Here is a 16,399-nt window from a genome sequence, read left to right on the forward strand (position 1 = left end):
TTTGTGGGTGAAGTGGGTGAACCATGTGTATATCAAGGGCATGAATTGGTGGACTTATTCTCCTCCTAGGGACTGTGCTTGGTAGTGGAGGAAAATACACAATATTAAGGATAAATTTAAACATGTTTATGTTGATGAAAGGTGGCTGAAAGCTGATGGGAAGTATACCATTAAGAGTGGGTATATGTGGAGTAAAGGAGAGATGGAAGTATGGCAAGGGAGTAGATGGGCAAGGTTAGTACTCTCAAGCACTGCTTTATAGGATGGTTAATAGCACATAAAAGGCTACTAACAAGGCAAAGACTGGCAAAGATTGGACTAACTAATGATGATCAGTATAGGTTGTGTGGTGGAGAAGTGGAAAGCATAACACATTTGTATTTTGAGTGCCAATTCTCTAGAACCTGTTTGGATAATTTACTGAGCTGGTTGGGGATAAGAGTCCAGAATATGTAAGTGCAAGGCTTACGGAGAAGAATGACTAGGAGCAGAAAGGGCAGGAACACGAGATTTCATCACAGCAGTACTTGTTGCTCTAATCTGCAACATCTGGTTGGCAAGGAATGAAGCTATTTGGCAACTGAAAGTGCCAGTACCTTGCATGGTCTGTGCCAGAATCCAACAACAGGTGTATATAAGAGATAAAAGTAAGAGGAGGAGGAAGGAAAGTAGACAGTGGATAGATAGTCTATATCAATAAAATAGTTAGAGCGTTACCTATTTGTTTACATATGATCTAAGACCATAGGGGTGCCTCAGTCTTAGTAGCAATATAGGAAATTTTGTATTTTGTTGTTTGGTGATCAATAATATTATTAAAAAAAAAAAAATTATGACCCCCTGGATCCTACCTAGCTTCCGTCCGCCTACTCATGATCACCAACTTCATTAATGTTTAACACGCTAAAGAGAAACTAAATATAGTGACAGATCGTAGCGTTGTGTCAATTAATTATAGTCAAACAAATCATTTGACCCATTGATGAGTCGATAATTTCGTCTTTGTTCAGTAAGTTTTCTTTCTTCAGTTTTTGGAATTCAATATAAATTGTTAAAGTTTCGGTTCTTCATTCTATTTTTCCCTTGCACCGAATTGCATTTCGTATATATCGTCTAATGATGCATCATAACAAACAAACAAAAACGTAGGACTCACGACTTCTATCACTAAACATAAAAAATCCATTGCTTCCCACACCTAACATGAACTAACGGATCATTGGAAAAGCTTGTTAGCTAGGGGCTATATAGCGACAGATTGTCACAAAATATGTTAGCTACGGGCGATTTAATGATAAATTAACAATGAATTTCGTATCTAATGTCTATGGTTTTATATAGTGCATTTATTATGTAATAGTAATAGTTTTACAAATAAAAATCATAACAATCCTTATTACTTCATCAACAATCAATACGACTCGAAGACTGTACTTTTCCTTATTCCCTCACCGATACAGCGACTATATACGGTGAAATCACACAGATACACATACCATAGTACTACAAATTAGTAATTCTAGAGCTTATGAAATGTAACTTTGAGAGGTTGATCTCTACCAACAAACAAAACCCTTTTTCCATTTTCAACAAGTATTCCTATATCCCCACAAAATGGTCTGCAGATATTGCAAACTCCAGGACAATAAACAAGTTTGTATGCATCCTCGTACTTGTCAATCTTAAACCAATTGCCAATAGTTTCTCGCCCTGGATTTCCTTCAACTCCGCCAACCGTCACCAAAATACGTTCTGGAATTAATTGAGAATTAATCGTCCATACTGTGGACGAATCAGTTATTGCCAGAGACGTAAATTTTACGTTCAGATCAGTCGATAATCTGACGGTGTTTTCTTTCGGGTCCACAGGTGAAAATTGAAGGTTAACGCCAATTACAGATTCATCGGCATTTTGGCTTACGACTAGCGGGTTGGTTTGGTTCCTAATGGATGCAACCTGAAGTCCACCACCGTTGCCCCGACTCGCTGGAAGGATGTAATAGTTCACTCCTTTTTGGACAGCGTTACCGTTAACGTCGAGCACCGGTTCACGAATATCTTGAGCTTTTACTGATAGCGCAACAAGAAGAAAAGGTAGTACTATGTAGCGTGTAACGTTAATAACTTCCATTGTTGTAATAACTTGTTAGCGGATAAAATAAACCTAACGAAGCAGAGCTATTTATAGAACTGGATGAAGGTTTGAATATTTCTATTAGTTTGAAAATTAAAATATGGAATTGACTATGAACTTTCCAGCCGTTTTTAGTCTAATATAACGCCGTGTGATAAATGATGTATGGGTTGACATTAAACAGTGGGAAAGCAATTAGACTAGTATCCTCCTAGCTAGCTATAATCTTGAACTTCTTGTACACTTATTGTGTCAGCATTTTCAAATGCTGAACTGTATTCACGAATGGACGAAGTAAGAGACGTAATGATACAATAACGGATGGAAAAGACAATAAAATAACAAGAAAATAAAAGGAATAGATAGATTGACACAAAAGAAGACCCAATTTGGCAACCAAAACTCTAGATTAGTTAAGACGCCAAATTGAATGCAATTCAAGATCTAATCTCAGATGATGACCCAGAAACTACGCCCCAAGAACCAATCCTCTCAACAACATCAACAAGAACGATTCCATAAGCTTCTCATAAGTTTTTCTCTCTAGAGATAACCTAAACACTCAATATTCATAATTCATCAAAAGCCCCTAATAAAATAAAAAACTAGCTATTTATACTAAAACATTAAGGAAGATAACTACACTATTACATAACTACCCTTAATGAGACAAGAGCCTTGTTTGGCTTGTCTTTCTTTGAAGATGAAAGTCTTGAATTAATGAAGTAGCCTTTTCTGCAATCATAGCCATCCTTCACTCATTTGACCACTTCAATGCTCATCCACCTCCAATCCTTCCTCCCATGCTATCATCTATACTTGGACTCCCCAGGACGGTCATCGATATGTCCTTGAGGCAACTCAGCTTGCATCACGAAAGCTTCTTGTAGTACTGACAAATCATTCAATTAGGCAACCTATATGTTTTAGTACATAATACACAACTTTATTTGATCCACTTAGAAAGATCAAGTGCGAGTTACATAACCAACATTACTTATGTGGGTCTAGCTTATTATTGAACAAGTGCACTTATTTTCTTTTCATGTTCGCTTGGGAAGATCGAAAGTGAAGCTGCTCCATGGGCTTGGGCTTGAATGCCGATTTCCCCCCATTTTGGACGGTTGGCTTTTATGTGTATTTGTCTTTGTTTTGAAACCGAACCACACCTCATGGGCGCAGTGGATATAGTCATGATTCAATAGGTCAGGTCCACTTACTTTTTCTCCCAAGATGGCAGCTAAGAGACGCCATTAAGAAGTGGATCCCACAAACTTGTTCTTAAATATAAAATAGAAAAGACAATATTATAATTTATAAGTCTATTTTTTCCTTATTAGGATGCATACCTGTAAGGAAATTAACATTTGAGGATCTCCAATAGGCTATTAAAGGCATACTAACAAATCCGTTTGTGTGGGAACTTTTAGTTGCTGCAAGGTCTCCCTTGCTTTTATCATAATTTTTAATTGAAGTTCTTGTATTTTTAGGATCCAGTCTAATATAAAAAAAAGCATGAGTAATTTTACATTTGTGTAAGACTTTTTCTTTTTTTACTAGCCAAGCATTTGTAAAACTTCTAATTTATATTTTGCAATCATAACTTTTAGCTAGTGATGATTCATGATCTTGTAAATATCGTATTATTTTACTCAATTAAGATCACTTTACTGAATTAAGATCAAATATATTTAATTTCTTTATACATGAAATGATGAAAAAAATTTATTCTAAAGTAACTGATAATTCAATTTTCTTTCCTAGAAGATCAAACTAAGATCACGCTTTTGGAAAATTGAGACTTCTTCTTTTTAAGAATCCAATTAATACCTTATACAAATAATCTTTACAGGTTATTTTGCATAATAAAAATTATAACGAAAGCAAGTTTTTACATACTTAAAGACAGCAACTATGCCGTCCCTAGCCGACCGGAGATCTTTAAATTTTAATTTCCTTTTAGGTATTCATCCTAATAAGGAAAAAAGTGAATTTTAATATTTTCTTTACTACTCCTATTTTATATTTAAGAACAAGTTTGTGGGACCTCTGAGTCCACTTGCCAAATACTAATACACTATACTCGCATAAACCAATGTTGGTTGTGTGAGGATACAAAATAAAAATTTCTCACAAGCTGCGGTCCGGGTGCTAGCAACAAAATATCATGCAAACCTTTTTTCCCTTGTGACGCAATACATCAAATTAATTGTCGATATCCCTGCCCATATTACTACTATATATATAAGGGAGGATCTCAAAATTTTGTAGTCCTCACATGAAATTTTCTTGTCCATTTTATCCCTAATTGAAGCTTTAATTACCTTACAAGTTCTCACTCATTTTTGTAAATTTTAAGAACTTCAAGGACTTTTTTCATGCCACTAAATGTGATCGATGATGTTATGAAAAAGGTCATAGTGGCCCCCACAAAGAACACTCATAGATATTTGAGTCTTTCTTTTATGTGAAAAGATCATTAAACTTGTTTCAAATTATATTTTCCTTAAGAAATTATTATAGACATGTAAAGAAATCATTTTGTCATTCAATTTATATCTTAATATGGGCCAAATTATTGAATTAAAATATTGCTCTTATATTATTATCTATTATCTATTGATGTTATTTATCATTTATCCGAAGTTTATCATTTGCTACTTTAAACTTTTATTCGTCAGATTAAACGTAAATTTTATTTCGTTTCATTTTATCGTGTAATTTTGTGTTGTATGTGCTTGCAAACATAAGTAATTAACAAAGATTTCATTTTAAATTAAAAGAATGAACACAACTAACTTATATCATTGTTAAATATTTTAAAAGTGTATCGAAAATGTAAATTATAGTCCTTCCATCTCAATCGAAAAATGAATCCCGAAGTACGGTTTTATTAATCTAATTTTACATGCGCACAATTTTAACATAAAATTACCTAATAAATGACTATAATTATAAAGCATTATTCTCATATATATTCTAAAATTTTGAAAAAGAAAAAAAAACTGTAGTTAAAGAATATACAATTTGATCTCCAAGCAGTAATATTACTAAGCAATTGCAAAAAATATGTTTTCACTTTTTTAATATTAAAATATTTTATGAAATATGGTATAGTGAATATTTTATATGATTTAGGAAAAAATAGTTACGTTCAACATGAAAAAGTCATTACAATGTAGCTTCCATGAAAGTTTATTAAACTAAGAAGAAGGAAAAAGGTTATTTCTTAACATGCATCTTTCGGAAGGAAAAAGAAAAATTAAAGCAAGAACAATTTAATTTCATTGACTTTTCAGTATTATTTATATGGTTTAATTTGAAAGAACACCTACAAAAGTATCTTTCAATACCAAAGCTTTTAATTAGTTATATTTATTTATAAGTTAACTTTATTTATTTCATTATACAACAATATTGTAGCATTAACTATTTTTGACATTAGTTGAATATTATTGTAATATCTGTTTGCAATTAAATAAGTTAGCTAATATGGGTTAAATTCAGAGAAATAAATGGAATTAATTTAACATATGAAAAGGTCAATTTAGATCATCAGAGACTATAATCTCAAAAAGTTTCAGTAAAATAGAAATTAGAAAAGCTTTCATTATTTGCTTGATTTTAGTTTTTAAAAAGTCTAATATACAAACTAAGAAAAATATTTTTCTTTAACTTTCAGATACCTTTTTGCACTTTAATATTTTATAATTCTTTAGAAAGTGGCAAACTGATATTACAAAATAAAGAAGTAAGAGCAAGAAAAAGTAATAAAATATCCACAAATTTAATTTTTAATGTCGGTTTTACACGGGCCAAATGACACTAATAGCTAGTATAGAAAAAAATAATCCCATGATTATCGATATCACATCTATGAGTAGACTCTCACAAACTCTCTCTCTGTGTAAAATCCATAAAGATGTATTTCGAATTACGGTGCCCAATTTTTACTGATCCCCTCGTTGGAAACCTAACATTGAAATCTATCTGAATGTCTTCAATCAAGGCTAAAAAGCAAAAAAGAAAAAAGAAAAAAAATCAAGGCTATGCTATGTGAGAATTTCCCAATAATAGTCAGTCTATGCACACTCGCGAGTTCCTGCTCCTCTAGCTATGCATTAAGTTTAATAACGGACGGAAGATTTTTTATATTGTGATTTTAAATTAAAAGTGTGTGTAATGTATTAAAATGATCTTTAAATTTTGTGATTTTAAATATGTCACATGAAATATTAAAATTAAATATAAGAAAAACTCGTTAGCTATAAGCCAAGGCTACTGACGGACAAAATCCAGGCCAGTGTTCCCAGAGATTTTGATACATGTCTCACGGAAAAGTCAAATATCAAATTTTCTATTTCTTCTTAAAAAAAAAAAGAAAAAAGAAATACTGAGGGACATCTCTCGGTGAAATGCACGACTTTAACAAAGTCAAAGTTAATTGGATATACAGATGTACTCAGTCAATTTTTATCAAAAAATAAATTAAATATACTGATGGAGACTCTCGGTAATACATGGAGTATATAACTATTTATGATTTTTTTTCAGTACTGATGGTCATCATCAGTGTATTAACAAAATATGTCTGCACATGCATCCAACGGTTTCTGTAAGCAAAACCTTGTTATCGAGGGACTTCCTTGGTAACTCATATCGGTAAAACATGATCTTTTAGTAGTGGCGACAGATTATTTTAGAACATGTTAGCTACGAACTAGTACTAAATAAGAACGAGTTTCGTGTCTAATATCCCGGTTTTTATAATGCATGTATTATATTGTAGTTTCACAAATAAAAATCATAACAATCCTTATTAATAAGATCACCACTACCGGAAGACTGTATACTCTTCCTTATTCCTTCACTGATACAGACTATATATACCATGAAATCACACATATTATTAAGTACCGTAGCTTTACTATTAGTAACTCTAAAGCTTATGAAATTTAACTTTGAGAGGTTGATCAGAACCAACAAACAAAACCCTTTTGTTGTTAGGTTCAACTAGTATTCCAATGTCTCCACAGAATGGTATGCAGATGTTGCAAACTACAGGACAAAATACAAGTTTGTACGCATCCTCGTACTTGCGAATCTTAAACCAATTGCTCAAAGTTTTAACCCCTGGATTTCCTTCAACTCCACCAACAGTCACCAAATATCTTTGTGGGATTCATTCATGAGAATTAATTCTCCACACTGTGGACGAACCAGATATCGCCATAGACGTAATCACGTAAATTTTACGTTCAGATCAGTCGATATTCTCACGGTGTTTTCTTTGAGGTCCACTGGTGAAAATTTAAGGTTAACGCCCATTACAGATTCATCGGCATTTTGGCTTACGACTAGCGGTTTGGTTATGTTCCTAATGGATGCCACCTGAAGTCCACTGCCATTGCCCGGAGCTGCTGGTAGGATGAAATAATTGACTCCTTTTTGGACAGCGTTACCGGAAATGTCAAGTACCGGTTCAGCAACAGCTTGAGCTTTTTACGAGGAAAAAGGTTGTTGATAGTGCAACAAGAAGAAAAGGTAACATGAATCGTCTAACGTTAATAACTTCCATTGTTGTAATAACTTGTGAACGGATAAAATAAACTTAACGTAGCAAAGCTATTTATAGAACTCGATGAAGGTTTGCATATGAAATTAGTTTGAAAATAAGCACTCCCTGCAAAGAGTTTTGTTTTTATGGAATTGATATCAACTTTCTAGCCGTTTAGTCTTTTATGAAGCCTTGTGATAAATAAATGATGTATGGTTTGACATTTTTTCTGTGTAACCTATGGATGCCTTACATTTTACGCATAGCAGTGTGAAAGCAATTAGACTAGCATCCTCCTAGCTATAATCTTTGCACTTCTTGTACATTTATTTGTATTGTGTCAGCATTTTCAAATTTTGAATTAACTATATTCACGAATGGGCGAAGTAAGAGACGTAAGCTTCTTAATTGTACTGGCAACTCAATTAGGCAGCCTACCTTTTAGTACATGGACTAATATCCAACTTTCAACTTGATCAGCTTAATATATAGAAAGGTCAACAATAAACTAGGTGCTAGCTAAAACGTAGCATGATAAATTTTCTTCCCTTGTGACACAATACGTCAAATTAATTCGTAATAAAGTCTATGTTGGATATAAATTGAACACATTCGCTTAAAGATATAGGAGTTAGTATAGCTCCCGGTTTATCCAAGCTTATGAGACATTGGAAGTGCTTAATTTTCAAAGAAGCTTTATCTTAAAGAGTTATTTGGCCAAACTTAAAAAGAAGTTATTTTAAACTAATCCTTATGAGTGTTTTCCTGCTACAGGGAAGAAGCTAAAAATATATATTTCTCCTTAGAAGTATAAGCAGGTTTTTAATCTTTTCAGGACGATTGTATTCATACTAAAAATGTTGTACATTTTACCAAACTATATATAAACTTGCTCTCTCTGTGTAAATCCATAAAAATATGTTGCGAATTACAGTGCCCAATTTTAACCGATCCCCTAATCTGAAACCTAATATTAACATCTCTCCAAATGTCTTCAATCAAGGCTCTAGTATGTGAGAATTTCCCAAGAATAGTCGGTCTACACACAGTTGAGAGTTCCTCCTCCTCTTCTGGTGTGAAATGCACAACTAATTTATCTTTATATAATTCTGGTGGTCGGAATTGCAGGTAAAAGCTTACGATAAAGGTCTACACGGAGCAGCCTGATGTGGAAATTGGAGACATCCAATTTCATAAACGGTGGAAACCAATGGCTGTATCTATGATGTGAGCGCTGTGCAGTTATTGCTGCTTTGTGAGTCTTACAATTCCTCAATATTCTAGGAAGAATACATAGAATGCAAGTCAGAAAGAAAATTATAAATCTGCAATTCATCATGTGTGAATGCAAAAAGCTTCTTGGAATGCCTGATTCTGTTGCTAGGAATGTGACCCTTGTCTAAAAGATATTGGATTCTTTGGGGAGATCATTCGTGTTATGGAAACATTTGATGATGTTGTTGTCTGCTTCTTCATTTCCTAATGAATCTACCAGTTGTTTGCTTCCCTGAAACAGCACCTGATTTGAACGTTATCAAAAAAGTGGCTCAGCTTTCTTATTTCTTCAATTGTGTCTGCCAGGTTCCATGGGATGCTATGCAATTTACCAAGACCACGGAGTCCATTTTCACGGTTACATCCATAAATTTTTTTATCTTTATACCATTGTAATTCATCTTTCTATCAGGAATACGGTCATTTATATTTGCCACAAAAACAGGAGCAGTCTTTACAAAGTTTTCCTGAATCTGGTCTGTACTAACTCCTACTTTTTCCTGAGTTAACTTTTCCCCTGTTTCCTCTTGAGTTTTTGTTCCTTGAGTGCTGTCTTCTTGTAAAAACTCAGTCATGAACTCATAATCTGCCTTGTTAACATGAAACTTGTTTAGCATCTAGAAACTGCATGCTAGGTGATTCACGGCCCTGAGCAGTCCCCAAAATATTTCAGTTGCTTCCCTATCTCCATTTTCTTTACTTCCTCTCTTGACTCCCCTCTTTTTCTTGCAAACTAGATTCTTGCCTCTGAACCTGAGTAGTGTTGTTGATAGGTAGTACATAAACCTGTCTGATGGATCTGGTTCTGTCATGAAAATTTCCTTGTATAGCATCCTTTCCTTTGTTGTCCTCCTTGTTGCTGCTGATCTTCTCTATTTGAGTTGTGGGCAGTTTGTTGACAATGGGAACTTTAGTTGGTATGATCCATTCTTAATTAGATAGCTGTTGTCTGCCTTCTCCTTTGTTAATGTCCTGCTCATTTTGATCCTTGTGTTTGTTGTCAAGTTATCTGCCCCTTTGTTCTTGTGTGTTGGACTTGGCTTGTCTTGATTTAATTCTATATTGGAACTCATTGTGACCTTGATGCTTGCAATATTTGTAATAATCCGGCACAACCTCATACTCCAATGGCATAACTACCCGAATGGAGATATGGAAGTCTCTTCCCTAGGTACAAATTTTGGTGTCCATTTCAACAATCTCAAGTGATGTTCACCAATGTTATGAATATCTCGAAATATATCAGATTGTAGTCATATAAATTCTCCGCATCAATGTAAGTATGATTTTTTTCTAATCACAAAAGGCCCATGTGCGGGATATATTCAATGAAGAGAGCTTGCAAAAGAAGAGGAAGCGCTAGGCCTGACCTCGAAGCAGTTTAAGGTAAAATTACATTGTGATCAGGATGAATTAATCCCTTAAACTGGAAGCAAAATACATGATCAACTGACGAAGAAGTTAACTTTGTCATATATTATTCTTAAACTAAGCAACTGACAAACATCCAAGTGGTAAGCATCACGAATGATTCTAGGCAAAAATCTATGATCAGTCAGTAGCACAGGATTGTTCAGATTTGCACCATGTTTAGCTAGGCCATCCGCCACTTGATTGGCCTCTCTATAACAATGTGTGACATGGAAGTTTGCATGATTCAGAAGAGTATGTGAGGAACTTAGAGTCACTCTGAGCTTGGAATTTCTAAAGTCCTTTTGTTCGATCATATTAACAATCAAAAGAGAATCAAGTTCAAGAAAAAGCTGATTGTAACCCTTTGCCATGCACCATTGTACACCAAACAATGCAAGACGCGGCCCCGCCGTGTATGGGGCGGAGAAGGCGATAATTAAGGAGCCAAGATAATCCCTGATTACCCCTCCTATTCCCGCTTTTCCACTTGGGGCAAAAAAACTTCCATCAGTATTGATCTTGACCCATCCAGGCTCTGGTTTCTTCCATAGAACTGACTTGCAAATAATTTTTTGCTTCATACTTTCCACTGCACTGCATACTGTATCCATTGTGAAGGAAATTTGATCTTGGGAAAAGCATAGGCCATTGTCCTCTGTAAGGTCCAGCCGACTTGACATATGATTTTGCTTTGGAAACGTTTATCTTTGATCTCTCCACATTTGTAGGATCGGAAACTTTTCCATAGAGCCCGGCATCCACTATTAGAGTGATTTGAAGTATCATCTTGTGAATGCCATTGCCAACCCTTATGTTCCACCAAATCTGCAAGTTGCTTTTTGGATTTTGATTTGTAACTCTGATGCCTAGAGGAGCTCCAAAGTAATTCCATATCTATCTTTTACCACTCTCCCTCGTACAAAAAAATGCTCAAAGTTTCACGAGTTAGGGTTAGTGCGGTATTTACACGAAGGTAGTAATTGACTAACATGTTTTTTAAATTTACGGTAGTATATCATCAAAGGCTTCCACATCCTCGGCGAGAGAGTATATTTTGAAAGGAATCTTCTTGTGCCAAACCTGATTGATGAAATTCATTGCAGGGAACTTAGCTCTTATGATCTGCCAAGCACTATGAATATTGAAATTACCATCCATGGAAGTATTCCAAATTGCATAGTCTTGTTTATCAGGATTGTCCAAACAGATATTAAGAATTCTTCTGACAATGTTATCAGGTAGCAAAGTACCAGTTTCCTCTCATTCCAAGTATTTCCTTCTAAAAATTCTTCACAGTGATCTTTTTGGATTTAGGAGCATTAGGCCATTGGAAAGCTAAAGCTCCATTTCCCATCCTGTTGTCCCACCAAAAATTATATTCTCCATTGTTGATTTTCCAAACAATGTTGTCTTCTACCTGAAGCTTGACGTTCATCTTTTTCCTCCAAGTTTGGGACTGTCCGTATGCTCTTTTCCTGGCCACTGGATGTATAGTAGAACAATACTTAAAATTTAGGAACTTAGCCCATGTGGATTAATTGGATCTAAAATTCCACCATCTTTTAGTGGCAAAGGTGTCACTTATCTCTTGTAATCTTTTAATCCCATATTTCATATTAGAATCTATGATATGGGCGATTTTGACTGAACTTCTAAAGGGGATTTGAGTTACAATTTTTTTTCTGATAACATCTATTTTTGGCATGGTGTTTGAGAACTTACCCAATATGGTGAATTTGCAATCAGATGTCAAAGTCTTGAAATAATCCTTGCATGAGAAATAACAACAGGTTACGTTTTAGAGCATTTAATAAGGTAGGGGTCAATGTCAACCCCCTTTAACTGCACAAGATGTGAAAGTCTGAGCGGTTGGATTAGGTAAAGAGAACATATAGGAGTATTAAGTAGGATTTTAGAGAACTCGTTTTAAGACATCGTCGCACCCTTATTCCGATTCATATAAATCGTCTAAAGATGCATCAATACAAACAAAAACTTAACGGCGGACATTTTCTATCGCTAAACAATAAAATTAATTGTTTATCTTATTTAACATAGATTAGCAAATTATCAAAAAACTCATTAGCTACATGCTAGATAGCGCACTACTAAAAATCACCTTTACGATCAAGGCTAAGAGACTTCGATACAGAGTTCCACGGAAAAGTCAAATATTTTTTTAAGAAAATAACGAGCGACGTCTCTCAATAAAACGAATGACTTTTAAAAAGTCCAAAGTTTTCGAATATACCAATAGTGTCCGTCAATGTTTAATATAATATATAAATTAAATGTATCAAGGGAGACTCCAGGTAATGCAGATATATGTGATGACCCGCCACGTCATCATGCCACCTAGGTGCCATTTGGAGCTATTTTTGCCATGTGGATGCTTACATGGAAAAAAAAGTCTAGCATGTGTTGGATGATTCTAGAGCTATGGAGATTCTTAGGGAGATGCTCTAGATATTTATGGACTTGCTAGAAGATTTCTTAGGAAGACCTTAGAATATTGCTTTAGTGGATACCCTAGAGTAGGAACTTGTTTGTAAATATGTAGGGACTTATACATTAATTATTATTTGCATACTGGTCCCTAGGTGAGTAGCAATAGAGGGGCATCCATTTGTAAAAATCATCAAGCAAAAATCACAAGTTCTCTCTAATACAAAAGCTTCCATAGTTGATTATCTTGTCTTTCGTAATTACTATTCCCTTACTTCGATCCTAAGTGTAGCAATTTAGGTTGACTTGGCATAGCAAGATCGCGAGCAAATTGTGCAAGAACGTGAACTAGTTGTCAAGTGCCATACGTGCGCTTAGTTGAGAACTAAGGACGTGACGATGTGGTATCAGAGCAGGGTTGGAGCTAGCGGAATGGCGAACGACGGAGAAATCAATGCCGCTAAAACCCAAGCCAATGCCATCCAGATGCCGGTGCAAGAAGGGGCCATAACAAAAAAGGAATGCGGCCAGCCAAGAGCCGAGGTGCCGCGAGGTTGTGCGAAACGAAGGGCTTATATCCCGAGAACCATCTACCATTGAGGTGAGCGAGGATGACGTGGTCCTCCGTGCGAAGACGTCTTGCTCGGTAAAGAATGGGTTATGAAGGTTAATGTGAGGATGGACGCCATCGACACATTTGGCCAATGTTTGGGCAAGATAGAGGGCACTCTTAGCGTTCTTGAGGGGCATACTCTTGAAGAGATTGAAAGACCGAAACGACTTGGAGGGGTGTATGCGGCCGAGATTGAGGTAAAGCAACCATCACCGCCTTAGAATGCGGACTGTTAGAAGCGTTAAGTACTATCGATGCCATGAAGGCAAAGATAGTGGCACTCGAAAGAAGCCGAGGTCGGTGTTGGCGTGGCCGAGGCGGCCAACAACGTTGTTGTGACGAGGGAGGCTAAGATCGAGGCTCCCCGAGCCACCGTTGTTCAAAAGGGTTCGTGATGTATAAGAGGTGGAGAACTTTCTTTTGCACTTGGAGAACTACGTGCATGGCAAAGCGAGGGACGACGAGTGTCAAAATCAACACCTCTATGTTGTACCTCGGCATCGGCCCGTAGGTGGACAAGAAAGGTCGCCGACGCCGAGAGAGGTCTATGTACAATTAGCACGTGATCGAGTCGAGAATGACTTGAGCGGCTTCTACCAAGTAATGTCTTGTACGCAGGCAAGGCGCAGAGCTAAGAGAGTTGAAGCAAACGGGAAGCACGAGACTATGTCAAAGTTCACCACCCTTACGCTTCAAATTCCCAACCTCACCAATGATGACTTATCATTCTACTTTATAGACGGGATTGCAAATTTGGGCTAGCGGGAGTTGCGACGCCGTCGAGTCACGACATAGACCAAGCCATAGTGAGGGCGCGAGTCTCATGGACTTTAGTGCATGACAAGCACGACAGGCCAAGTAACGAGTCAAGAGGTAGCGATGCCAAAGGTGGAGAGACCATGGCAAGAGCAAGGATTCCAAACAACCGTACTCCAGACCCCAAAGAAATGCCGAAACAAGTTCGATGGTAAGAAGTCAAGTCGTCGGGGCTATGCCAAAAAAAAGGCGAACTAGAGAAGGAAGGATGCTACTTATGCGAGAACTGGCTGCTTTAAAAATTATCCTGGCCTGAAGAGCCTTAGCGCTATGGTGCGTGAAAGTCACGAGCAAATGCAAACACGGAGTACGGGAATCGCACAGTTGGGGACGATTAGGCTATGTGGCGCGCGCGAGTACAGGTCAAACCAACGATAATAAAAACCAGTATGTGGATCTCACTATAAAAAAACAAGCTCGCTCATGCATTGGTGGACATAGGAGCGATTCATAATTTTGTGACAGAGGCTAGGCGAAGAGAGTAGAGTTGAAGCTCGCTTCAATTAACGCCCCCGTCAATACCATGAATGCTAAGCCATAAAATGCTCGTGGTATAGCTAATGGCGTTAGCGTCAAATTAGGTGATTGAGAGATACGATAAATTTTACCGCCGCTACTACGGATATCTTTGATATTGTTCTGGGGCAAGAGTTCTTTAGACATTGCCACGCGATGATCGGTCCCTACCTCCAATCGTCTTGGTCATGGAGCGAGAAGGCACTTGTGATGCCTACGGCGAGCTATGTCGCATGGACGTGGCCACGCACAACTTTCGGCTATGCGGCTTTGTCAAAGGGCTCGAAAGAGAGCGAACATTCATGGCAACCATTACAAGTTTGGAGGAAGATAATGGTACCCAAGAGACACCACCTTGATAGATAATTTGCTCTAAGAAAACAAAGATGGTATTTCCGAAGAGCTAACTAAGCACTTGCCTCAGCGTGAAATGGAGCACAAGATTGAGTTGGAGCATCAACCGGGAAAGGGTCAAGTCATACACCGATTACCATCACCCCCTCACACGATAGGGAGATTGAAGCTATCATTGACTACCAGGCCAGGCGGAAATAAGGGCACGAAGCCACCGCCATTTTGCTCGTCCACGGGAAGGGGCAATCATCGAAAAGGCCACATGTGAGCGATACGCGACTTGTGCGCTTTAAAACAAGAGTTGAGAGTTTAGCGAAGAAGAAGTGCGCGATCGTCGCAAAGATCAAAGTGGGGGAGAGAGTGATGACCCGCACATCATCATGCCACCTAGGTGCCATTTGGAGCTATTTTTTGCCATGTGGATGCTTACATGGAAAAAAAAGTCTAGCATGTGTTGGATGATTCTAGAGCAAGCGGAGATTCTTATGGAGATGCTCTAGATATTTATGTGGACTTGCAGAAGATTTCTTAGGAAGACATGGAATATTCTAGGCCTAGTAGATAATTCTAGAGTAGGGACTTCTTTGTAACTATGTCGGGACTTATACATTAATTATTATTTGCATACTAGTCCCTAGGTGAGTAGTATAAATAGAGGGGAATCCATTTGTAAAAACCATCAAGCAAAAATCACAAGTTCTCTCTAATACAAAAAGCTACCTATAGCTGATTCCTCTTGTCTTTCGTAATTACTATTCCCTTAGCGATTTTAAGTGTAGCAATTTAGGCAGATTTGGCATAGCAAGATCGTGAGCAAGTTGTGCAAGAACGTGAGCGAGTTGTCAAGTGTCACACGTGCGCTTAGTTGTGGACTAAGGACGTGACATATAAGTGTATAACTATTATGGTCTTCGTGGGTTTAACAAAGTATGTCTACACACGCTGTAACAACGGTTTCTGTAGGTAAAACATTGTCACCGAGGACGTCCTCGATAACTTGCATCGTTAAAACATGAGTTAGTAGTGGCAACAGGTTATTAAAAAACGTGTTAGCTATGAACTATTAGCGACAAATCAACAATGAATTTATATCTAAAATGTCTGTGTTTTTCTAGTGCACGTATTGTATACTAGTTTCACAAATAATAATCATAACAATCATTACTATCAACACGACACTAGAAGAGTGCTATAGTCTTCTTTAATCCTTCACTGATACAGACAATATATATACAGTGAAATCACACACATATGCTAAGTAATAGTAGTAGCAATT

The 16,399-nt window shown here is 36.8% G+C and overlaps 1 protein-coding gene and 1 pseudogene across 1 annotated transcript; both read right to left on the minus strand.

Moving 5' to 3' along the window:
- Positions 1-1,310: 1,310 nt before the first annotated feature.
- LOC132056358 (kunitz trypsin inhibitor 5-like) lies at positions 1,311-2,177 on the minus strand. The gene has a single exon (XM_059448513.1). It carries the CDS (start codon positions 2,129-2,131, stop codon positions 1,520-1,522), a length of 612 nt encoding a protein of 203 aa, XP_059304496.1. The 5' UTR covers positions 2,132-2,177; the 3' UTR covers positions 1,311-1,519.
- A 4,698-nt stretch (positions 2,178-6,875) lies between these two features.
- Positions 6,876-7,827, minus strand: LOC132058272 (kunitz trypsin inhibitor 5-like; annotated as a pseudogene).
- Between the last annotated feature and the right edge of the window lie 8,572 nt (positions 7,828-16,399).

Source organism: Lycium ferocissimum, chromosome 5, assembly GCF_029784015.1.
Source record: "Lycium ferocissimum isolate CSIRO_LF1 chromosome 5, AGI_CSIRO_Lferr_CH_V1, whole genome shotgun sequence".
Classification (NCBI taxonomy): domain Eukaryota; kingdom Viridiplantae; phylum Streptophyta; class Magnoliopsida; order Solanales; family Solanaceae; genus Lycium; species Lycium ferocissimum.